The 24906-nt window shown below is 56.0% G+C and overlaps 1 protein-coding gene across 2 annotated transcripts in view; it reads left to right on the forward strand.

Annotated features, from left to right (window-relative positions):
* The window catches only part of THADA (THADA armadillo repeat containing), a 55050-nt gene that overhangs the window by 12017 nt on the left and 18127 nt on the right, over nucleotides 1-24906 (forward strand). For both annotated transcript variants that reach the window (XM_076065087.1, XM_076065088.1), the window contains 21 exons: nucleotides 170-294; nucleotides 715-1412; nucleotides 1756-2019; nucleotides 2909-3075; nucleotides 3646-3801; nucleotides 4117-4236; nucleotides 4577-4700; nucleotides 5311-5447; nucleotides 6770-6925; nucleotides 7612-7750; nucleotides 8799-8934; nucleotides 9911-10047; nucleotides 12445-12596; nucleotides 13225-13334; nucleotides 14516-14648; nucleotides 15305-15427; nucleotides 15891-16013; nucleotides 16157-16248; nucleotides 17051-17143; nucleotides 18225-18365; nucleotides 23800-23971. In XM_076065087.1, coding sequence (XP_075921202.1) covers nucleotides 170-294; nucleotides 715-1412; nucleotides 1756-2019; nucleotides 2909-3075; nucleotides 3646-3801; nucleotides 4117-4236; nucleotides 4577-4700; nucleotides 5311-5447; nucleotides 6770-6925; nucleotides 7612-7750; nucleotides 8799-8934; nucleotides 9911-10047; nucleotides 12445-12596; nucleotides 13225-13334; nucleotides 14516-14648; nucleotides 15305-15427; nucleotides 15891-16013; nucleotides 16157-16248; nucleotides 17051-17143; nucleotides 18225-18365; nucleotides 23800-23971 — 3498 coding nt within the window. The remainder of the gene's footprint in view (nucleotides 1-169; nucleotides 295-714; nucleotides 1413-1755; nucleotides 2020-2908; nucleotides 3076-3645; nucleotides 3802-4116; nucleotides 4237-4576; nucleotides 4701-5310; nucleotides 5448-6769; nucleotides 6926-7611; nucleotides 7751-8798; nucleotides 8935-9910; nucleotides 10048-12444; nucleotides 12597-13224; nucleotides 13335-14515; nucleotides 14649-15304; nucleotides 15428-15890; nucleotides 16014-16156; nucleotides 16249-17050; nucleotides 17144-18224; nucleotides 18366-23799; nucleotides 23972-24906) is intronic.

Here is a 24906-nt window from a genome sequence, read left to right on the forward strand (position 1 = left end):
GCAAACTCTGGCTGCCCGAAGCCGTGCTAATCCTACTCGTTCTTAGTTAGTAATGATATTATTGTCGTGTTGCGGTCCAGATGTAAACCCAAAGTGACAAAATGGAAAGTGGCACAGGCTGCCCGTGGTGATGGAGGAGCGGTGGGAATGGGTGTCGCGGGTTTTGCAGGACCGGGAGGCGTGGCTGAGCGTGTGCCACGGGACCCTCGCGATGCTTGACTGGGACGTCGCGAGCGGCCCCCAGCTCCGCCTGCTGCTTCGGGTCCTGCAGCCCCTGCTGGGGCTCGCTGCTGGGTGAGCGCCCCGGCTCCAGGGCTCCCGATGGAATGTGACGTCTCTGCACTTAAACCTGCTGCTGCGTAAATAACAGCGCACCTTGCTGCCCGCTGGGTAGAGCTGAACCGCCCGGGTGCACTCGGCACGCAACAGTGTTTTGGTCCGTAGATTTAAAATGGGCTTTTTTTTATTCAATTGCGCACCGACTAATTGATTGCTGAATAGTAGATTCGCATATTATGCTAATATTACATTTAGGGCTACACAGTGCACCAAAGAATTGTGACCCCCACCCCCAATTGCAACAATTCAGGCACTTCCTAGAGGACGGATGGAATTGTTCTCCTGTTCATCCAACAACACACCTTGGGTTCAGGCCCTGATGAGTTTAATATGACACCCGAGCAAAGTTCTACCTGCCCCCACCGTTCCATCCAGATCCCAGGAGCCCAGTGCTGCGCTCACCCTCGCCCGAACTTTAACGCTGTGGACGACCTCCGCCCTCGTGGCCCTGGGATCCGAGGCGGCGCGCGCGACGCCGCTCCTGTGCTCTGCGCTGACCGGCAGCGGCCGGTGCGACGAGTTCACCTCGCCGTCGCCCACCCCGTGTGATTCGTCACCCCTGCCACCGACGTCCATGCCGGCATCGGGTTCGTCGTCGTCGTCACCCCCTTCAGCGGAGGTGCGCGTGGCCGACCTGCTGGTTGAGCGCTACGTGTGGGCCAACCTGGACCACCCCCTGGACGGCGTGCGGCACGAAGCGCGGCACATCCTCACCAACCTCCTGAGGGCCCACTGCGCCGCCGTGGCCCTGGCACGCACCTCTACGTTCGGATCCGGCGTCGGTGGAGACGCGGCGGCGAGCCCGGTGGACGGGCTGGCGCGGGGCGTGGCGCGCCGGACCCTGGCGCTTGGCTGGCGGTGCCGGGCGGCGTTTGGCGCGGCGCGGGCGCTGATCGAGGTGCAGGGTCCCTCCTGGCTGCTGGCGCTGGCTCCTGGCACGCCCCGCGGCCTGCTGGTGGCGGCCGCCGTGGACCCCGCCATGTGCCCGCACGCGGCGGACGTGCTCGGGTCGATGAGTCGCGCTCACTTCCAGGAGATCGGCCACGGTGCGGAATCGAGGGAACGGCAGGACGGTAAAAACAAAACCTCCAACTTGATCAAGTGTGCCTTGAGCGGTCGCTCTAGCTAAGCTTTAAAATCGATGTTTGATACGTGCATTGAACTGTGTATGGAAGAATCAATTATTAGCTATGCATGCAAATGATACACTGTTCCTTGAGCTTAATGGGTATAATATGATCCCTGAATTGTGAGAGTCCTTTTAAATTGGGGCGATTCGTCACTTTGCTCAACCCCGACCACAGCCGGGATTGCGACGTTTAAAGAGCCGCACCGCCCGGCTGCGGTTGCACCCCACGTAACGATGCCCCTGAACCCGCGACGCCACAATCGGCACGGCCTGCGCCCTTTTTTCAGTCGACGGCGTTGGCATTGGGGGCGATTTCGCGGACCCTTGGCTGCGCACGTGGGTGTCCCCGCTCCTGGAGGTGCTGTACGCGCCGCCGTTGGGAACGGGCACCGCGGACGAGGGAGACGGAGCGGAGGGAGACGGAGCGGAGGGAGATGCCGACGCGGAAACGGGGAGGAGTCGCGTGGTGGAGCAGTGCCTCCCACAGCTGCTCCAGTCCAACCCCGCGTGCCTGGCTCTCACTGTGCAGGCCCTGCAGGCGCGCCAGCCAGGTGAGAGATGCCTACAATGCAATTACAATACGACGTGTACTTATTGCAGAGTCTCCACGTGACCGTATTTCGAGACGGTTTACAGAAACGGTGGGAAATAACTAGTTTGCAGGGAGAAAGAGAGAGAGGTAGTCACGGGCAGAGGAAGTAAGGAGCCTGGACGGAGACAGGGGCAGGAAGTGTGCAGTACAGATGACTGGGGGAAAGGGAGTTCCAGACTCGCAGCAGAATTATCTCTCACAGGGCAAGCGCCTTTGAAAAACAACTCTCACACTGCTGTGGGATTGTGACACCATGAAAGTTTGTTTTCGAACACACATGCACGTTGATGAGGCTGCCTGTCAGCTGAGACAAATGTATGGAGGATGGCACAAATTCGTCACGTAATACCTAATACCCAACCGGTGGTAAAGTTGCAGGCATATCATCATGGAATATACTCACAATGCATGGACTGTACCCACAATGCATGGGCTGTACCCACAATGCACGGGCAGCCTTTGGGATTAGTGGGTGTGATCACGCCTGACCCACTGCGCTACCGCTCTCCACACGTGCAAAAACAAAGATCCTACGTATAGCCAGCCAGGCTGTTGGGACAATTGCCCATAGTGAGCACCTATGAAGGGTCGCGCGGAATACGAGCCGAAGGCGTGACCAGCCATCACTTATGGCCGCCTTTGTCTCCCCAGTGCCAATGTTCACCAGGTCATCATTTCTGGAGAGGTCCCAGGACCGATTCAGATATGACCCACCACTCATGCTAGCCATGGCTGGGCATCGAACTCTGCCGGGTTCTTGGGTTGGCAACGCATTTGAGTCAACCGCCGCACCGCCACCGTGCTCCCCGTCCCGCCGACCGGTGCCGTGTTTTGCCCCGCGGGTGCAGGCGGCCGGGGCAGCCTGGGCGGGCTGGTGGCGTGCGTGCGGGCATCGGCGCGCGTGCGCGGCGCGGGTCCCGGGCACCCGGACGGCGATGCGAGGGCAGCCGCTCCGGACAGGCTGCTGCTCGGCGAGGATCTGATGGAGCGAGCTCTCGCGCACCGAAGTGACCAGGTTTGCGTCCCGCTCGGTCGACGCCCTCATGCCGGCCGCCGAGGTGCGGGTTCCTCGGGAGCCAGCCGGGTCCCATCGCGACTGTGGTGCCCGTTAGCGCTCGTTTGGTTGGAGCGTAAGCTGGAGGGCTCGCGAAGCGACAGGGATTTGTCAGGCGTGCAAGGATTCGTGAATGAAAATCGTGCTCGCGATACATGCATCGGATCACGTGGGCAAGAATAGATTATTTTTGTGCACATTCTGCGGACGTTCTGCTCAGGATGATTGATGAGATTGTATAAATGAGACGGAACAAACGAGAAACGGTAAAAAGAGGACGGGAGAAACAACCGATTTATGAATATGTTTGCGACTGAATCGGGAGAGTTCACTGCTTCGCGAGCTTCGCGAGGGAGCTTGGGAAAGGGCAAAGAGACGATTCGTTACATTCTGCCGTCTCCCCACATTCCATGCAAGTCACGCACAGCGCCCAGCCCGCGCGGCAGCGACGCCGCCACCGCCGTCGGTGCGCCTCCGCCGCACGTGACGCGTTTTTCCGAGCGGCTCCACGTCCCCCCGCGTTTTCGCCAGGTTCGCCTGGACGCGCTGGCGCTGCTGTGCGAGAGCGTGCGCGGCACGGAGCCCGTGTCGCCGCGCGAGCTGGCGCTGCTCCGCACCGCGCTGCCGCTCGCCCTGCCCGGCTGCTCCGCGGCCACGCGCCGGGCCACGCTGTCACTCGTGCGCAAGGTGCGTCCGGGTCACGGGTGCCATTCCCCCCTGGCAGCCACTCGCTCGCGCTTGCCACGCCTCCCGAGTTTAATCCTTAACCCCCTTCTAGTTTTTTGTGTTTGGTTTGTTGTCCTTCATGCGGAGCGTGCGTGTGTACGCGTGTGTCGTGCGGAGCGTGCGTGTGTGCGCGTGTCGTGCGGAGCGAGCGTGTGTACGCGTGTCATGCGGAGCGAGCGTGTGTACGCGTGTCGTGCGGAGCGAGCGTGTGTACGCGTGTCATGCGGAGCGAGCGTGTGTAGTGTACGCGTGTGATGCTGGGGCTGTTGTCCACAGCTGTTGCTGCGCATGCGGGACGGAGCGCTCGCGTGGCTCCGGCAGTCGGGCTCCTCGCATCGAAGCGACCCGCCGGGAGTGGACGGGCGGCGCCCGCACGTCAGCCTGCAGCAATATGGGGTGAGCCGACCGGGCGTCAGCGCGGGGTACCTTCACAAACCCTCATGCCCGCACCAAAATAAAATCAACCTCACCACGCCTCTCACTATAACAGACAACAAATAAAGCAGATGAATGTTGCCGGCTAGGGCCGCAGTGGCTCCGGATCAGGGACTTTATAGGCTTTCCATCTCATTTTTTTTCGATCACAAAGCAATGGCATTTTTGTTGACTCGTCCTCGTGCTCCACTGCCAACACAGCGGGGCCCCCGATCTTTATGCGCTCACGCTGCTTGTGGGTGCGAGGCGACTTTGCAGTTTGTTGCTTTTCCTCTTCCCGTCGCTGACGGACGACCCCCAGGAGTTTCTCGTCTGGCTGAGCGACATGTCATTCGACGCCCTTTTTCCTGGAGCATCGTTCCCACGCAAGTTCATGGCGCTGAGCATGCTGGGATTGCTCGAGGAGGTGTTCCCCGACTTCCCAGGTGAACGCTCCACATTCTCCCCCCGCCCCTCGCGCCCACTCGTCCTTACCGACCAGTTAAATAAATAAATACATTCTCAAGTTCTCTCGCTTGCGGTGTGCATCCCATAGACGTGTAGGTGTTTTCCCGTTTCAAGTGGTGTAACTTCGTTTCATTTTTAATATGGCTGTTGGACTGGAGCTTTGATGCGGTGGTTAGCGCGCTGCTCCGATGAACCTGGTAAACCTTGGTTCAATTCCCCGCCACTGCCGACATCGTTGGCGAGAGCTATCTCAACCGGTCCCGAGCTCCCCTTCACCACCCCAGCGTGGTGAAGTATGGTGAAACAACACCATTGACTGACGTGGTGTTCTGGACGCCTTTGTCCGGCAGTGCATTGCCACGTACACACTTGCGGGCTTTCATGAAAGTCTGCAATCATTACAACAATAATGATTTCATAGCTCCACGAGCGTTTCACGAGACAACGAGAGTTTCTAGCTTTATTTAAAACGATTCAAAACCCTCGGGCACCGAACGCGGAGGGGCTTGAGGGCGCCGGCAAGCGGTGCCCGTCAGCCCAGACGGTCCTTTTGAGCCCGGCTCGCCGCGCTGCCGTCTGGCGGTGCAGGGTTCAGCCTGGCGGAGGCGGTGACGCCGGAGCGAGCCCGCGTCCTCCTCGGCTGCCTGGCCGACAACTTCCCCGAGGTGAAGCGGCTGGCGAGCGCCCTGCTGCGGCTGCTGCCAGGCGAGCGGCTCGGGCTGCAGGTGCGTGGCCCCGTGGTGCGTGGCCCCGTGATGCGTGGCCCCGTGGTGCGTGGCCCCGTGGTGCGTGGCCCCGTGGTGCGTGGCCCCGTGGTGCGTGGCCCCGTGGTGCGTGGCCCCGTGGTGCGTGGCCCTGTGGTGCGTGGCCCCGTGGTGCGTGGCCCCGTGGTGCGTGGCCCCGTGGTGCGTGGCCCCGTGGTGCGTGGCCCCGTGGTGCGTGGCCCCGTGGTGCGTGGCCCTGTGGTGCGTGGCCCCGTGGTGCGTGGCCCCGTGATGCGTGGCCCCGTGATGCGTGGCCCCGTGATACGTGCGTCTCGTGGTGCGTGGCCCCGTGGTGCGTGGCCCCGTGATGCGTGCGTCTCGTGGTGCGTGCGTCTCGTGGTGCGTGAATATGGATATCGGTCGGTGAATTGAAGCAGCGTCGCTATGCGACAAGCAAAATGGCGTTGCCTTCAGATAAAAACGTGCTCAAGGCATCGTCCCGTGGAGTGGGGCGTGGCAGCTGTGTGTGGTGGTAAGAGCGGGTGGTGTAGCGGTAGTGTAGCGGTTAGCGCTCACGGCCAACACCGGTAATGATTATCTGAACCGGTCCTGAGCCTCCCCTCGCTCGACTCGGCTTCAGTTAAGTACCTGGTACTTAAATGACGTTTTTTTTTCCGAGACCAAGGTGCTCCGCAAACCCTCGGGCTGCCATCAGAGATTTGTTCATGAAGCCATCCAGATGTACAAACCCAGACAAAACTTTAATCGAGAAGATGGATTCAGATTAAGCAATCATTGTAAGGACGTGATAAACCACGTCAAGTTTTAACTGCTGTGGTTTGGACTCGCCCACCCGTGCTGTTTTCGTTTACTAATTCAAGCTGATTGACATGCTCATTTCTCCAGCTCCCACCCGTCCCTGCACGCCACACACCCTCCCCCCCTCTCCCCTGTGAACTCCTTCAGCCACGACTCCACAAACCCCCCCCCCCCTTCCCCCCCCTCTCCCCCGTGCCTATATAAAGCCACAACAGCAGATGATTCTTCCTCACCTGATGAAGGACGCTTGTGTTGCGACCGGAAAGTCGTGTTCTTTATTTATTTATTTTTCTGCCTACGTGAAGAACCAGAGAATTAAGTACCTGGTGTGGTGTGTAAACATCGGCACTTGCAAGACAAGTCGACCGGGCGTGGTGCTGGCCCACCCACCCCGTCGTGTGCCGTGCCGGCCTTCATAGGTGCTGATCGCCAACAGCACTTGCCCCAAAAGCCTGTTCAGGCTATATGGGGTATATTTGTCTTTGGTGGTAGGGGTCACATTCTCACCACGTGCGCGCGTGCAGACGGAGGAGTGCCTCCGCTCCCTGCTGGGGGTGGCGCTGGCTCTGGCCTCCAGCCCGCGACCCTCCGACCCCTCGACGGCCGCCCCCCTGCTGGCCCTGCTCGTGCGCTGGGCCCCCCACGCCGCCCTGAGCCGCGTGCTACCCTCGCACACATCGGTAGCCGACGCCTTCCCGCACCCGGAGATATTTTTCTAGCGTCTGTGATCCACAGTCATTCAGCAGTTGAACATCTGTATGATGGATAACGCTACCATTTCATTTCTGAACACTGAGTGGGGGGGGGGGGGGGGGTCAGACAGGGGGAATAGGGATTCTAGTGACGAGTGAGAGAGATGTGGAGAGAGACAGGGAAATGGACGTAGAGCAAGAGAGACAGAGAGAGGGACACAGAGAGAGTAAGAATAAGATAGAGAAAATGACTGAGACGACTGAGAGATACAAGGAGACAGACACATGGAGAGAGTGATACAGAGACGCAGAGAGGACAAACAAAGACGGACATTAAGCAAGAGACAGCGGGACATAGAGAGACAGACCACGCAGTACACAGAGAGGGACACAGACAGAGAACAACAGAGGCGACACACATTGAGACAGACAAGGAGAGAGACGGACACTGTTTTACGGTCCCTATCTCGAGGGCCATGTGCTCGTACAGTTGTTACAGTGTATCTATGTTGAACTTCTTTCGCACCGTACGGAGCCAACCTCACTCCTAACCGTGCTACTAACGGCCCATCACGACTAAAGTGTCCGCGAGAGCCGCCTATTGCCTCATGGAGAATAAAACGTTCATTCCGGCTCGTGTGAGCATGCCCTCGTCTCCGTCGCCCCCCCCCCAGGAGGACGGCGTCGAGGAAACGTGTCCAGGAGGGCGAGGCGTCGGAGAGGTCACGGGGGCGGATCCCGTCTCTTCAGCCTCCCGGCTGGATGGGGTCCAAGACAAAACAGACCGCAGCCTGGAGTCCAACACGCTGGCAGGTTTGGTTTGCACGGTGGCTGCACGGCCGGCACCGTGTCGTCACCGCCGGCGCAGGTGACCCGGCCCGCCGTGATGCAGTCAACGCCGAGCGCATTCACGAGCCGGACGGAAACGGCGTGGTCATTTGCCGACGATTGGCAGAATCCCATGTCGTGCACACAGAAATTATTTTTTTGTGTGGGTGACGAAAAAAAAGGTTCCTGTAGCTGATGCTTGAAGGGTTGGTTTGTGGGGCTGCCCATTGGAATCAACAGTGCAGCAGTGTGTGTGTGTGTTTGACAGTTTAGCAAAGCGGAGAGCAGTTTTGCATCTGCCAGTCAGTCTGGTCTGTTGATCAACAAACGACTGCCTTTGTCCTGTGACTTGCAAGAAAGCCTTCGGCACTTCACGTGGGCCACCAAAGTGCACCCAGCCTCGCACAAAAATCATGGTAAGGGGCCATCCATTTAGTACGTACGCAAAAATCTGTAAAAACTTGACTCCCCCCCCCGTTTCCTATGCCTACGTACATTGTCAGTAGACCCCCCCATACGCAAGCGTACGCATTTGGGTTAATCCCCCCCTCCCCCCTCCATGCGTACGTACTAAATGGATGGCCCCTAACTCTACCGACAGTGCCGAATGGTGGTGCGGATATTAGGATTATGAATTGCATTCAGCACTGAAACGATAAAGTGCCTCAAAGTGCCGTGTGTTTACAATGCGACCTGTGGCCTCGTGGTTTGCACGCTCTGCTACAAACCCAACGGCCTGGCAGACATCAGTGGCGAGTAATATCAGAACCAGTCCCGGGCCTCCCCCTGCGTCAACCCGGCCTTAACTAGGTGCACGGGTGCAGTCGCGTGCAATGGACACCGACACCAGGGAGATAAAAGTCGTCTGGTCATGGTGCCGATGCCGCCGACCGGCCTCGCGCGCCCCATGCCGGGCCCTGACGCGTGGCGCTCGCCAACAGCAAATTGCCCCGACAGTCTACCACGAGGGCGGGGGGGGCGGGGGAGGACACCGCACGGCCGTTGTCTTTGTTTTTGCATCGTACTGCTCCAGTGATGGGCGTGCTGGTGTCGGGCCTGGAGGCCGACGTGGCGGTGGCCGAGCACAGCCTACTGGAAGCGGCGGGCACGCGGCCCATGTACGGTCGCCTGCACGCGGCCGCTCACCTCCTGCACGGCACTTGCCCGGGGTGAGTTTTCTGGGCCGGCGCGAGACCGCTCGCTGCAACGATACTGGGCTGGGCGGGGGGAGGGGGGAGCTTTGGGTTTTCTTTTCTCGTGGAGCCTGCAAGCATGGCTCAGTCGTGACGGCGCAGAGACCGCTTTTCCCTTTATCGCCCTCGTCGTTTCATTTCCCCCAAGTGAAAGCCGTGTGCTGCGGAACATCCGCTCCGTGCATAAATGCAAATCTTTAAATCCTTAACCCGTCGTGCTGTCAGCATCGTACTGTCGCGCGGAGAGTGGTGGCAGTGTGCCGCGTTCGAGAACGGCCTCTGGAAGGTGATGTCACTGAGGTCTGTTCATTTGCCTCTAATCCACACGACGTAGTGCCTGCCACCTACCCACCTGTCCTGCTATGTAGAGCTTTATGCTTCATGGCCATCCAACTATTGGAATAAACCAAAGTAAGTTCAAACAAAATGTAACCGCCATTTTTTTCACGGTCAATGGTTACCTGACTGGCTCGCTACATTTGAGAACCTGGTTTCTGCATGCGACAGGAAGCTAATGTGCCCGGAACAAACACGGATTCCAGTGGATTGCGCTCAAACTCCATGCCCATCAATCACCTACTTGCAGTTTGTTGTTCACTCGGTGGTGGTGGGGGGCGGGGGGGTCTCACAGGTAATGGTTCCACCGCTGCCGCTTGCTCGTCACAGGTGCGCATCTTGGTCATCACTCGGGGCCTGTGGTCTATAATTTGTGACCAGGTCGCTTCTGAAAAAGAAGCTCATAAGCTCCGTGGGTTTCACCTGGTAAGATAAAAAAAAAATAGGTTTATAAAAAAAAAATTGAAGTGATTTGTTTACCTTTTCTATACTTTTGCTTGTCGTTCTGACCTGCCCCTGCTGGACATCTGTGACAAAGAGCTTTACAGCTCATCGGATTCCTCCAGTATAAGTAAATAATCTGATCGATTCTAATTCGGTGGCATGGGTGTTGTAGCTCTCTGTGTGCCGAGCCCGCGTGGCAGCACCTGCTGGAGAGGCTTCTGTCGGCCGCTTGGCGCGTGTCCCGCATCGCCTCCCGCGTCGTCAACAGCTCCTCGCCTGAGGGCTTCATCCCGGACCGCCCCGGCACCGGTGAGACTCCGTGCTCTGGTCGCCCCCACCCCTAACGCCACCAACGCCGCCGCCGCCAATCTCGGCGTTTTGCCGACGCGTCGCTGTGCTCGGCGCTCGCGAGCCGAGCATGCGCGAGCCTCGAGTTTGCTCGAGTGCGCGGTTCACATTGTCGTGGAGCGACACCCGCTCGCGTGAAGCGTACTGCGATACCTGCAGCGCCGACGGGCGGTGGAATAGAACCAAAGAGTAACAAAAAAGAGATTGCATTCTGATTCGTTGGCCAGCAAGCAGGAGTGCACGTGGTGCTGCCTGCCGTTACCTGCTCGGTCGCAATCAGTGCCCATGAGAAATATATTTTTGTTCACTTTACTCGCCGAACAAAAGGAATATAATTGTTGAAAAGACGCAGGTCTAAAACACAAAAGGCTATGTACGTACATATACACGGCGATTCTATGGGAGGTAACCAGAGTGGAATGAAGAGGCATACTTGAGCAGCATGGAGTGCTTTTTCAATTTCTTTATAAATATCCTGCCAAGAGCATAAAATGTCAAATCGGTGCGTATTACCTGCCATTACAAGCTGGGAATGCACACCGAGAGACACTGAAAGGAACACGAAGATTCGAGAACAAATTCTAATTAGACTCCTTATTGGCCGTTGAGAAGCCGCGCGCGCTTGAGATGAACACCGCCACTGGCTGGGAGGAGACTGGTGAAGGAATGGCAACGACACCAGGGAACAACGTGCCCAAGAAGATGACAAATGTGGAGGAGGGATATGATCAGCTCATACACGGGAGCGAGATGGATTTAAAAACACGGCAGTACTGGAAGTGATGGCAATGGCATGAGCAGCCTTTCATCCAGCAGTGGATAGGTAATGGCTGACAATTTCTAATGGAACACAAAAAAATGCAAATCACTGCCGGAGGACTCTTCGGCAGTGATTTGCATTTTTTTTGCATTTGCAACGGGCAAGTGCAAGACAAACTCGGGCCACATGTGCCAGCGGTCCTTCTGTCACCGGTGGGAAACCAGCCGGTCCCGGGTGTTGCCACGCCGACGGCAAATGGTATGCGTGCCACCGGAGAGTGGAGGGTTGCCGTCGTCGCCAAATATTTGCCTGCCGCGCTTGGCCGTCTGCCCGGTGCCACTCGAGGAATTTTTGAGTGGAGCTTTTTTAAAGCTGTGAGGTGGGAAAGAGGCCAGCAGGAGGAGACACACAACCGCCGGTGCAAAGCGTAGCAGCCCGTGGCTCCTCTGTTCGGGAGTGCAACAAATGAGACGAGATCGTGACTACAGTGCGGTACAATCTGGCTTGGTTTTATTGAATCTTTTCGATGCTAAAAGTATCGCAAAGGGCGCAGCTGCAATCGGCCGCGGTGAAGATCAGGGGGTAAGCGCGGGACAAGGGATCTGTCGTCGTTTGCGTGGACACGCGCACAATTCTTTGTCTGGCTCATGAAGCCCCTTCTGGCTCGTGACCGTCCCACTGTCCGTGACCGCAAGCCGCTCCATGTGAACAGCGAGAGATGTGCGTCACAGCCTTTCTCGGCGCTCGCTCCCATGTGTATATCTTTGTCCTTGTTTTATTTCGGGTTGCATTCTTTTTGGTGTAGCGGTTTCCTGTGTTAAATCTCGATTTAAAAAACTATTTTCTTTAGAATTGCTTTTTGTATTTAGTTTGTTGTCTTTCCCAGCACCTCCGATTAGCACAGTGGGCTACTTATGGTGTGAAAGAAGTTCACCATGCAAACATACGTTTAAATCAAAGCATAGCAGGGACTGTATGTACGTGTGGACCTAAGTTAACTGGTCCAGCACCAAAGGGAGCTGGGAATGGCTTCTCTGAGTGCTCGTGAAATGAACGTGTCTGACACCCATCAGCGTAAACTTCCCATAATCTGGCAAACCCACAGCTGTGAGAATGCAGAGATGACTCCAGCCGAACCAAACCCAAGGTCAAAAGGTTATCATGGCCATTACAGTTGATGCCACCACACTCATCATCACTTGCTTCCTTCACTCAATCCTGTAGTTGTTGCAAAGACGAGATCCGTCCTCCATGGGTCGCTCTTAACAGTATCCCACCATTGGCTGGAGGTTTTTTCCCTTGGTCACCAGAACCCTGTCCGATTCGGTCAGTAACGTGACCCCTGCACATTCGTCCCATCCATCAAAACCTCCCTTCAGTGTCTTAATGTCCTTCCCTTACCGTCCCCTATTCCAAATGTCCCAAGTTTCCTACCACCCTATCCTTCCACGAAACCAAATGCTGCACATTGTTTCCCGAGGCTTGCACTGCGCCGCCCGAATGCTCGTCGAGCCGTGTCTGTGCCGAGAATGCTCGCGAGTAGAGGAGGGAGGCCGGGCTCGCGCGTTGCTCGACCCGTGCCGCTGTGGACTTCGCAGGCGCGGGCTGCGTCGCGGCCGTGGAGGAGGAACGCGAGGGCACGCGCAGCGTCACCGCGCAGGCCGTGCTGCTCTGCTGCTGGCGCAGCATGAAGGAGATCTCGCTGCTGCTCGGGCAGCTCTCCCAGCATGCCGCGCTGCAGCCCGCTCAGGTAACCAACTTCCGAAGCAGCGTGCTCTCCCCCGCCCCCGCCCTCCCCCCACACCACAGAAATCCACCAGCCGTGCGTGAGAGCCAGGCAGTAAGCAGGCAGCAGATTCACCCACTCCATGCTTTGGAAAGTTTTTGTGATTCGCAAGTCACTATTGGATTTATTTCGGGCGGCGGGGTGGTGTTTCGTTGCCATTTCGGCGCATGTCGATTCTGTGTCGGTGCAAATGCACCGTCAGTCTACTGGTGGATGAGGACGTCGGCACACTCTGGGGGCCGCGGGGGTTGCCACACTTCACCACGCTGGTCAGCGCGGCTTTATGAAGGCGGGCAAGTGGGAGCGTAGAAGCACAGCGCGTTTCAGGCCATTTGGATACAGTCACAAATAAAGATTCGTCAATAATCGGCCCTCGCAAGAAGAATTCGCCGCGTGAGAATATAACTCTTGGGTTCTATCCGACGAAGGCAGACAAGTCGCGAACGCGTCCGCGGGCATCGAGGTTTGCCGAATACTGGAGCGCCGCGCGATTAAATGTTTTTCCAGCGCTAAATCCGTTCTGGCCGCCGAGTTGCCCTCGATGCGATGCGCGCACGCGCGTGTGTGTGTGTGTGTGCCCGCGGCCGTGCAGATGGAAGCCGTGGGCCACTACTTCCGCCAGCAGCTGCTGGAGTCGAGGCACCGTGGGGCCTTCGAGTTGGCCTACGTGGGATTCGGAAAACTCGTCGACGCGCTCGCTCGGTGATGGGCTCGCCCCTCACCCACGCTTACTTACCCCCACCTCCCCCACTCACGATTACCGCTCCCTACAATCCTGGCCCAACCACATCTTGCCCCGAAGCAGAGCCTGCAGCTTCCCCGGAGAACATGTTTCTTCATGTTTTCCCGCTTGTCAGATTTTCCAATTTAAAATGCAGACAAGTTAAACGCACTTCCCAAGACTGTGTCAGTATTTAGTTGTGGTCAAATAGCTCTGAGACTTTCTTTGCATTGTTTAAACCAAAATTGAAGTTGTTGTTAATGCACCGTGTCTGTGCATTTCCGCAGAGCCCTGCTGAGACGATCGTTCTCTTTGCCATTTTTTTTTCCTCCTCTTAAAACATCCCATCAGCCTCTTGTCCTCCACCCCGGTGACAAGGAGGCCTTTGTTTTTGTTTAGTTATTTATTTTGTGTGCACATTTATGTAATCTCTCAGCAAGAGACACTCAAGAGATGACACGTCAACCCTTTATCAGTGATGGAGGAGAGGCCCTCGGAGGCACGAGGTCACAGGGCAGCGGCAGATAACTGATTATAAAGGTGATCCGGAGTGCCGGTCGCTTTTATTTCTGGCGGTCAGGAGCCCGCGGGACACTTTCATGGCGTTATCGGCCGCGTGCTGCGAATTGGCGCAAAGTTGAAGTGCTGATGCCAGTGACGCACGCGCACTCGGGAGCACACGCACAGCGGGTGCGGCGCTGCCGGCCTGATGCGCTGTCTCCAGATTTGGCATGAAAACATGTTCTCCAAGTTATTTCATTTGTATGTGCATTGTGTGTGTTGTGCGTGCATCCTCCTGTGGGGAGCGGTGGGTGCACTGCGGTATGAACCCGGCACCACAGTTCCGATTCCCGCTCACGGCCAACACCAGTGACAATTATTCGAACCGCTTCTGGGCGTCCCCTAGGTTGACTCAACCTCAATATCGCCACGAGGGAGAGAAAGGCGGCCGGACAGGGTGCTGGCCACCCACCCCCTCGTATGCCCTGCCGGCCTTCTTGGATGCTCGCAAACAGCACTTGGTCCTCCAGTCTTCTAAGGGCTATACGGAGGAGGGGGGGGGGGTGGGGTGGTCTGTCTTCGTACACCGTTGTTCACGTGTGTGGTCGTGCATCCGTGCCCTGTGTGTTTTTTGTCGACGTTTTTGGGGTGGCCATCGCAGAAGTGAGGACCCGGCCTTGCAGGCCCTGCCGCGGCAGTGGCTGGAGGCGGTGCTCGGCGAGGTGAAGGAAAGTGCCGCGGCTTCCAAGCTGTGCGCCACGCGGCGCAGCGCCGGAGTGCCCTTCTACATCCAGGTGTGCGCCGGCAGCGCCGCTCGGCGGTCTCATGCCAGCCAACGCGGCCGGGCCTCGTCCGCGCCCGCCGGGCCCTCGGCTACGCCCATCGGGCCGTTGCTCAGGGGTTCAAAAGCACCGCGCTGCATCCCCAGTGACCTTGGTCCAGTTCTAAAGCAATGATTGATTGCATCAGTGCCAAGTGGGGCCCCACAAGCCAAGCTGGCCTTATATAAGTGTACTCGGGGTGGCGTGTGACCATGAGTAGCAGAGAGACGTAAGCAGTCGTGTACGCTAATAGCACACATCGTATTAGTTGGTGTGACTAAACTGTCTTCTTTTTTTATACAGTTACTTTGATATGCACAATTAAAATATCTTGCAAGGCTTTGGTGAGTGTGCAGAAATGCCGAGCAACGCTGCCATGGCTAATTTGTTGCTTATGCAATGGGTTGGCAGATCGCTTGCTGTTTATCACATTTGTCTCAATTTCTGAGAAAAGCAGCGTCGCTTGGCTCTCTAAACTGTGCTGCACGGGGAGCCAGACCACGCTGCGGCCCCAGTCGTGAGAGAACCCGAGCCACCAGACTGCCCGCTCTCCTCAACTCTTCCTCGGTGGACAGCCTGCCGAGGCTTTGATCGTCCGTGTGCCCCGTGTGTCTGCGCGCGCACGTCAGGCGCTGGTGTCCGCTGAGCACAAGCGCTCGGGACGCTCCCTGCTGCGCACCGCCATGACCCAGCTCCTGCCTCTTGCGCTGCCGCAGGGAAAGGGTCCCGATGAACCCAGCGTCCACGCCCAGGTATGCGGAACCCCGGGGAGACCAACCGCAAAGAGAGAGATGGAAAAACAATCCCTTGGGCACAATAACCCCCAGGCTGCCTTATTGCTGTCCTACACGGCAAGCTGAAAGACAACAATTCTGTTTCACTAGTAGCGGCCTAGAGTGCAGAGCTCTTGTCTCAAATTGACCAGGTGGCTGATGTGGTCAGCAAACATGACTTGGTGCAGCGGCAGAAACCTAATAACTTGACAGCGCAACACGAGTTGTTTGTCAACATCCCCACCGCCACTAGAGATGCTGCGATGTTAAAATAATAGATTCTTGAAATCATGACCCTGAATCTGGGCTAGTGAATTGCAATGGAGTTAATGGAAAAGCTAAGCTTGAATGCAAGCGTCTATGCTGTCAGATTTGTGCCGAGCCACAGCCACAGAGTGGTGACGTCTGTGCCCACCCATTCGCCCTTTTACTCACGACCCAGGTGCACGCGCTCAATATCTTGCGGGCTCTGTTCCGCGATTCACGGCTCGGCGATCACATGACCACGTACGTCCCCGACGCGCTGCGGGCTGCCATCCTGGGGTTCGCGTCGCCCGTCTGGGCCGTGAGTACATTTACTTCACCCCGTTTAGTTTTCTTAAAGCCGGTCAATTGTAACGATTCAGAGAAGTGGCGTCGCTCTTGTGCGCGCTCTCGATAGGTCCGCGGTCTCGACCACGTTTCGCCGGTCTCCCACCATCCCTCCAGGTGTGCAACTCCTGCACGCTGCTGTTCAGCACCCTCATCACGCGTGTGTTTGGAGCGAAGAGGTCACGCCGTGAGCCCATTGGCAGCAACAGGTGGGCATGGCGGGGCCCAGAAACGTGGGCACACTCTTAAATGCACACAAACTTCGCACCACGCTACCAGGCCACGAAAATTTGGTGACGGTTGCCAATAAAGTTTCCGCTGCTCATCGCGTGCCGCTCCATCCTCACCACGCTGGCTCGTTGCGTGATGTTGAGAAGGTAGGTGTTCAATTATCACTTTCCAGCAGAGGTCCCACAATAGCAAACACCTGGGCTGGCAGTGGACGAAAGTGGCATTGCCAAAAAGGCCCCTCCTTACACATCCACATGCCCCAAACACCCGCAAATCAATACCGTTGGTTTAAAAAGCCAGCCTTTTACGTCAGCAAAAATAAAAACATAATTTGCTCCAGGAAGTCCCAATAGCTGCATGGGATGGCATTCGCAATGTTTGGGGAGTCAACTCAAAGGAGGGTGAGGTGGGGTAGCCTAATGGTGGCGAGGCCAACAGGTGGGGTGGCCTCATGATAGTGGTCTCCACGTGGAATGACCTTAAGGTGGAGTGGTTTCGGGTGGGATGGCTTTCAAGATGCCATCAATTCACTTGGATGGCTGGGATCCGCTGCATCGATCCCCGATGACCTTTGCGTATGGCTTCGTCCAAAGTCTCATTGACAGAAGGTGCCGAGTGATTGACCATTCGATGCATTCTTCAAAATGGGGTGGCCGCCACATCCCAGATGTAACGTGAAGTTAGCCCCATGTTGTACAGGGTCAGCTGTGCTCACACGGGGCCAGGCCGGGCCTCGGCGTCGGTCTCACCATGCCACGTCCGCCGTCCGTGTTCCCGCAGAATGACCGGGCGGGAGTTTTTCTCCAGGTACCCCTCGCTCCATCCGTTCCTCCTCGAGCAGCTGAGCCATGCGGCCTCCACGTGCTCCCGCAGGTACCGCAGCAGCGTTCAGCCGATGGCTTCTCAGGCCTTCGCGCCATATGTTTTTGGAACATTCATATATTTGTAAATTAACTTTTCCCCAATCATACCAAATGTGTGCAATTGGCAGTCCCTTCTGAACTCATTCAGAGAGCAGTGGAACGTCACTTTGTTTATAGAACAGACTCTGGAAGATGATGTTCTAGAACTACTTCTGAGATCATTTTGATCGCCTCTCATCCACACTGGGTAGTGAATCTTACGCTACATGTTTAAGGGGCTACTTGTTTGTGCCACCTGGTCTAAAACGAGTTGCTACTTTCTTACGGAGTATCGCCATCATGAAGATTATTAACCATCCTATAGATTTAACATCAATTGTTGAGCAGTTAATGCCAAGGCTGATTGCACAGCTGCTGTCAGTGAACCTGGCAAGAAGTGCTGTGCACTGATTATGGCGTCGTTGTCTGTGTGTGTCCGTGCGTATGTACATGTGCGTGTAAGGGGAGCGATAGTGTAGCGGTTAGCGCGCTGCGCTATGAACCTGGCGACCCGGGTTCGATTCCCGCTCACGGCCAACACCAGTGACGATTATCTGAACCGGTCCTGAGGACCTGGTGCAGTGGATAAAAACATTGCCACTGGGGAGACAAAGGCGGTCGGGCGTGGTGCTGACCACCCACCCCCTCATGTACCGTCCCGGCCTTCATATGTGCTCGCTAACAGCACTTGCCCCAACAGTCTGTTAAGGCTAAATGAAGGATCTTTATCTTTATGTGTGGGGAGAGGGAGTGCAGCAGCAGTTAGTGCACTGCACTACGAACTCGGCGACCCGAATTCGATTTCCGCTCTCGACCAACACCAGTGACGTTTATCTGATCCGCGCTTGGGCCTCGCCTAGGTGCCCGGTGCAGTGTGTAAAAATCACCACTCAGGAGATAGGGGGAGCTGGGCGTGGTGCTGGCCACCCAACCCCTCGTGTGCCGTGACGTTCTTCATAGGTGCTCACCAAGAGCGCCGTCCGCAAAAGTCTGCTAAGGCTATATGGGGGGGGGGATCTTTGTTGTATGTGCGCGTGCGTGCTCGCAAGCAGCGGTGGCGATGCGGTGGGTACGGCGAGCTTACAGCCGGCGCTCTTCCCACTGCTGCTGCTCCTGGCCAAGCTCTACCCGTCCCCCATGGACGGCACTTACACCGAGCTTAGCCTGGCGCCATTCCTGCCCCTGCTCGTCCGGTACCACCGTCGCACCAGACCCGGCGTCCACCGTAACTCACCACCCCCTCACTTTGCCGGGCTGTATTCAGTCATCCGAGTACGGGAGCGAGATTGATTGTTGCATCGTCAGACTGTCACAGGTAGTGATGGCTTGGGGATGCTGATATTGATGATCCAATTATTATTACAGAGACAGGCACTGGAATGGCACCCGTGAGGTTGGTGGCGACCAAGAGTAAGACCGGAGTGGAGGGGAGGGCCTAATTCTAGCCAAAGCGATATCATTTAGAGTGAACCATGGCAATCTGGTTTTGAGCGCAACGTCTACGGGGCTTTAGCAGCAGACGCAACGGACAAGTGTGGTGGCCTTGGCCGTGAAGAACTCTTCACCGTGACACCCGTGCGACGTGTCGCTGAACGCAGGACGCAAAGCTGCGTCTGTTTCACAGTGAAAACCGTTTTGTAGGAGTATTGTTGCGGTCGCTTAGTGTTTTCTCCTCCCACACGCGGTGTTTTTGGGGTGGCTGGTTCAGCCACCGTTACATCCAGGCGCATATCTCGTCGCCTCCAACTGCATATTTGACCGATGTGCCATCTAAACCGAAGCAATGGGTGCCGAAACGGTCAGGGCGTTTCTCCTACCCGCTCCGTGCCAGCACTCGCACGTTCCGTCTCCTTTAATTCACCCAAGTTGACTTCCCCCGGTACACGAATTGCGGGGGGAAAACAGAGAAGAAAAATATACACGACACCGCTGTCTCTCTCTCTCTCTCCGTGAACGCCCAGATCACAGCGGTGACGACATTGACTTTAAAAAAAGATTACGCATCTTATACGTAAGAAGGAATCTTGTGTTGGTGGTGGCCACCCTTGCTGGGGTGGACTGGGTTTTACGATGCGTTCGTGCGTTCGTGCGTGTGCGTGTGTCCTTTTAGCTAGGTGTGCGAGCGTGCATGTGTTTAAAGTTTGCCCGGCTTTCAGGAATGCTCTTCCATTATAAAGGTTCCCCCCCCGCCCCCACCCCCCCCATATGGAAAGGCTCGACCTCCAGGCCTGGCCTTCAAGGCCGGGGCAGCCTAAACGCAACGCAGATTACCGCAGCGCCAGCCCCACCGCGTGGGGGCCGCACTCCGCATTCCTCGCTCGGACCCCGCTCGCCGAGGAGGCCACAGAGACCGCCCCCCCCCCCCCCCCAGCTCCGCGGGCAGACGAGGCAGAGAGTATAAAACTCGACTCTGGCGGAGAGGGAGGGAAGGGGGTGCAGTAGTGAGGAGGAGGAGGAGGGAAAACCTCAGACGCTCTTTCACGCGCAAATCACAAAAGCAGCGTTTCACAAATCAAGATTTTTGTTTTGTTTTTAGAAATCGGTCTACATTTTTTTCTTGAGGAATGGCAGGGGAGGCAGGGAGGGGTGCGACATGGGCCCGGCGTGCGTGTGAAAGCGCACGAGTGTGCGTACGCAGAGGGAACAGCCATCACAGTTAATGAATCGCCCCTCGCTAAGTCAAACTTAGACACTAATTGCTACGGGGCTGGTTTTTAATCATCGCACTGTTTTCTTTACTGGGGGTAATAACTAATAGCTGTAATTTTTTTTTGCGTTTTCATTGCATTTGCGCTGCTGAACTCGCCTGCGCATGTGGAAAGTATGCGTGCGTTTTGGTGTGTGTGTGTGTGTGCGTGCGTGCACACACACACACACCAACACGGTAGCGCAGTGGTGCAGTGATTAGCGCGCTGCGCTCCGAACCCGCCGACCCGAGTTCGATTCCCGCTCACGGCCAACAGCAGTGACGATTATCTGAACAGGTCCCGATGTGGTGTGTAAAACATCGCCACCGGAGAGACAAAGGTGGCCGTGTGTGTGGCGCTGGCCACCCACCCCCTCGTGCACTGTCAGCCTTCGTAGGTGCTCGCTAACAGCACTTGACCCAACAGTCTTAAGGCTATATGGGGGATCTCTGTGCGCACGCGCACGCATGTGCATAAGGCATGTGTGCTTGCGTTTCTCCTTTTTTGTTCGTCAGCATGTGTTTGTGTTTATAACACGGAGCACTCGATTAGTCCAAACGTTTTGCATGCCCCTTATCGCGTCTTGCCAGCGCTGCAACCGCAGCCTATCGCTCGTGGCAAGCGAGCATCTTCGTGTTTATTTGTTTAATGAGTTCATTTCCTTCGTCCAGCCCCCCCCCCTGTCCCTGCATCCCTCCCCCTGCTGCCCCTCCCCCGGTCCGCACCATCTCCGTTGTAACTGTAACCACCACCGCATGCTTGCCTGTTAAAATTAAAATGCAATTTCATGCCGTTGCTGCCAGGCCCAGGGATAGATTTAGACCGAGCGTGGCAGACGCGGTCGCGCAACGGCGGAGACATCTCCGGACCAAACTTTGCTCCTTAACGTTAACACGATGCGAAGAGCACGTACCGGGGCCGGAGAGTGTAAGACCTCCTTCGAATAAGCCACAAGTAATGCAACCTTGGGACTATTCTAAGAAAGTGGGGGGAATTGACAGATTTGAAATGTCAAGTTTCATCATGCTTGGCTTTGTGGCACCACCACTGTCGTTACTTTTTTTTGTCTGTAAGCATCCAGTAAATAAGGAAAAGCAAAGAAACCCTCGACCAATTTTGGCTGTAAGTGTGAAGGCAGACGAGTTGAGCCCTCACTCCCTTCTCAAGTTCCTGTTCTCTTGTTCCTGTTCTCTTGCCTGTCCCACACTCCAGTCTCTAGTTCCTGTTCTCTTGTCTGTCCCTCACTCTAGTCTCTAGTTCCTGTTCTCTTGTCTGTCCCACACTCCAGTCTCTTGTTCCTGTTCTCTTGTCTGTCCCACACTCCAGTCTCTAGTTCCTGTTCTCTTGCCTGTACCACACTCCAGTCTCTAGTTCCTGTTCTCTTGTCTGTCCCACACTCCAGTCTCTTGTTCCTGTTCTCTTGTCTGTCCCACACTCCAGTCTCTAGTTCCTGTTCTCTTGTCTGTACCACACTCCAGTCTCTAGTTCCTGTTCTCTTGTCTGTCCCACACTCTAGTCTCTAGTTCCTGTTCTCTTGTCTGTCCCACACTCCCCAGTTTCTAGTTCCTGTTCTCTTGTCTGTCCCAGACAACAGTCTCTAGTTCCTGTTCTCTTGTCTGTCCCACACTCTAGTCTCTAGTTCCTGTTCTCTTGTCTGTCCCACACTCCAGTCTCTTGTTCCTGTTCTCTTGTCTGTCCCTCACTCTAGTCTCTAGTTCCTGTTCTCTTGTCTGTCCCACACTCCAGTCTCTAGTTCCTGTTCTCTTGTCTGTCCCACACTCTAGTCTCTAGTTCCTGTTCTCTTGTCTGTCCCACACTCCCCAGTTTCTAGTTCCTGTTCTCTTGCCTGTCCCACACTCTAGTCTCTAGTTCCTGTTCTCTTGTCTGTCCCACACTCCCCAGTTTCTAGTTCCTGTTCTCTTGTCTGTCCCACACTCCAGTCTCTTGTTCCTGTTCTCTTGTCTGTTCCACACTCCAGTCTCTAGTTCCTGTTCTCTTGTCTGTCCCACACTCTAGTCTCTAGTTCCTGTTCTCTTGTCTGTCCCACACTCCCCAGTTTCTAGTTACTGTTCTCTTGTCTGTCCCAGACAACAGTCTCTAGTTCCTGTTCTCTTGTCTGTCCCACACTCCCCAGTCTCTAGTTCCTGTGCTCTTGCCTGTCCCAGACAACAGTCTCTAGTTCCTGTTCTCTTGTCTGTCCCACTCTAGTCTCTAGTTCCTGTTCTCTTGTCTGTCCCACACTCCCCAGTTTCTAGTTCCTGTTCTCTTGCCTGTCCCACACTCTAGTCTCTAGTTCCTGTTCTCTTGTCTGTCCCACACTCCCCAGTTTCTAGTTCCTGTTCTCTTACCTGTCCCACACTCTAGTCTCTAGTTCCTGTTCTCTTGTCTGTCCCACACTCCCCAGTTTCTAGTTCCTGTTCTCTTGCCTGTCCCACACTCCAGTCTCTAGTTCCTGTTCTCTTGTCTGTCCCAGACAACAGTCTCTAGTTCCTGTTCTCTTGTCTGTCCCACACTCCCCAGTCTCTAGTTCCTGTTCTCTTGCCTGTCCCAGACAACAGTCTCTAGTTCCTGTTCTCTTGTCTGTCCCACACTCCAGTCTCTAGTTCCTGTTCTCTTGTTCCTGTTCTCTTGTCTGTCCCACACTCCAGTCTCTAGTTCCTGTTCTCTTGTCTGTCCCACACTCCAGTCTCTAGTTCCTGTTCTCTTGTTCCTGTTCTCTTGCCTGTCCCTCACTCCAGTCTCTAGTTCCTGTTCTCTTGCCTGTCCCAGACAACAGTCTCTTGTTCCTGTTCTCTTGTCTGTCCCACACTCCCCAGTCTCTAGTTCCTGTTCTCTTGTCTGTCCCACACTCCCCAGTCTCTAGTTCCTGTTCTCTTGTCTGTCCCACACTCCCCAGTCTCTAGTTCCTGTTCTCTTGTCTGTCCCACACTCCCCAGTCTCTAGTTCCTGTTCTCTTGTCTGTCCCACACTCCCCAGTCTCTAGTTCCTGTTCTCTTGCCTGTCCCACACTCCCCAGTCTCTAGTTCCTGTTCTCTTGTCTGTCCCAGACAACAGTCTCTAGTTCCTGTTCTCTTACCTGTCCCGCACTCCAGTCTCTAGTTCCTGTTCTCTTGCCTGTCCCGCACTCCCCTGTCTAGCCCATTCTTTCTCATCTATTCCACATTCACATCTGTAGTCCATGCTTGACGAAGTTCCTGACCATGAAAATACTGATGGCCATTACACAATATTGGGCCTGTGAGTCACAGGTAGAACAATCCTATTTTGGGCTGTGGATCGGTGTGTGTGCGTGTGCCCGTGTGCCCGTGTGTGTTTGTGAATGTGTGTGAGGAAGTGGTGTAGTGGGTTACGCACTTCGCTATAACCCTGGTGACCTGGGTTCAACGCAAGTGGCACTTAGCATTTGAACTTCTACCAGACCTCCTTTAGGTCAGCAGTCTTAAATTATGTACCTGGTGTAAACATCAGCACTGGGAAAGACAAAGACGGTCGGGCATGGCTCTGGCCTGGTTTTGCCTTGTGAATCTTCCTAGCTGCTTGCTAACATCACTTGCCCCTACATTACAGTATGTAAGGATATATGGGGGATGTGTTGTATGTGCTTGAGTGCATGAGTGGTGGAATGGCTGTTCGCGCACTGCGCAAAGAACCCAGCTGCCTGGGTTCGATTGCCAACCACGGCGAACATCAGCGACAAGTAATATCTGAAACAGTCCTGTGCCTCCTCTGGGTCCACTCAGCCTTAAATCATTTACTTCGTGCGGTGTATAAACAACAGCAGGGACAAAGGTGGCCAGAAGTGGCGCCGTCCACGCCGCTCCCCCTAGTGTGCCGTGCCGGGACTTAATAGGCGCTCGTTAATGGAAGTTTGCCCCGACCATCTATGTCGGCTACACGAAATGTCTTTGCCGCCTGTCTTTTGTGCTTCGCGCGATTCCAGGTGCGGGGGGTCGCCCGTGTGGCGCGCCCGCGTCATGGCCGCCCACGCGCTGGTCGCCTTCATCCCGGCCGCGGCGGCGACGCGAGTTCTGTGCGAGCTCCTGGACTCGCTGCCCCGGGGCCTACGGCAGGCGGACGGCGCGAGCAACCGCACGCACGGCACCCTGCTGCAGGTTTGCGCTCACGGCGGCGGCGGCGGGGTCCCTTGCTGCAGGTTTGTGCAGCAGGGGTGATGAAAGCATGGATGAATTTGAACTCCCAACCTTGAAGTTGTGATCTATGCCCTATTAAGTCCCGGGCACAGCCTTGCTGCTCGGCAGGATTAATATATCAGCTCTGGAAGAGGGAAGGGCAGCCAATTTCCAGCAACCCCTACAATAAGTATCGCCACACCACTTCCTACCGTCGGCGCACAGCCCGCGTGACGTCGTCCGCGCGTAGCCAGGCAACGCAGCCCCTGTCCTTTACCACCCGGCGCCGGTAAACACCGCCACCGGTGGTCACGGCGTCACCAGCGGGGGCTGGAGGCACTTGGCGGGAATGGAAGGAGGAGGGGGAGGGGGACGTAGCACATCTGCTCGGGGTTGTGTCGCAGGGAGGATGGTTCGTCCCCTCCCCAGGATCGCTTTGCCCTTCCAGTGGTGCCATGCCACCCGCCTGTGCCCAGCTCCACTGCTGTGTTTGTCTGGGGTGGGCACTGTTTGTGTAGCGGGCATTAGTGCCAGCTCCACTTTAGCCTAAGGCAAGCGCTCGTAATGGCTCGACGACCGAGTGTTGAGTAAACAGCAGCGGTCGCCGTCCTCTCATTGTCGACGGCGCTGTTACACGGTTAGACCAACACCAGGGTAATGTCGTGTCAACACCCGGCACTGAAGGCCCATGTACAACGTATACATCATCACTGCTGTCGTCATCACCACCGTCACCATCATCGACAGTGTTCTCTGCGCGCCAAGTATCTGCGATAGTTGCCTTTGGCATTCCTGGCCCGTGGATGCCAATCAGAGTGCAACAGAGAGTGGCTTAGCTGAGCAAAATTACGCACAGCATAAATCCCCCATTAAGCCGAGTGTAACCTCTATAATGGTCAACAGCCTTTTGTCTCTCG

This window comes from Petromyzon marinus, chromosome 6, assembly GCF_048934315.1.
Source record: "Petromyzon marinus isolate PM22_M1 ecotype Great Lakes invasive population chromosome 6, UKy_Petmar_22M1.pri1.0, whole genome shotgun sequence".
Classification (NCBI taxonomy): domain Eukaryota; kingdom Metazoa; phylum Chordata; class Hyperoartia; order Petromyzontiformes; family Petromyzontidae; genus Petromyzon; species Petromyzon marinus.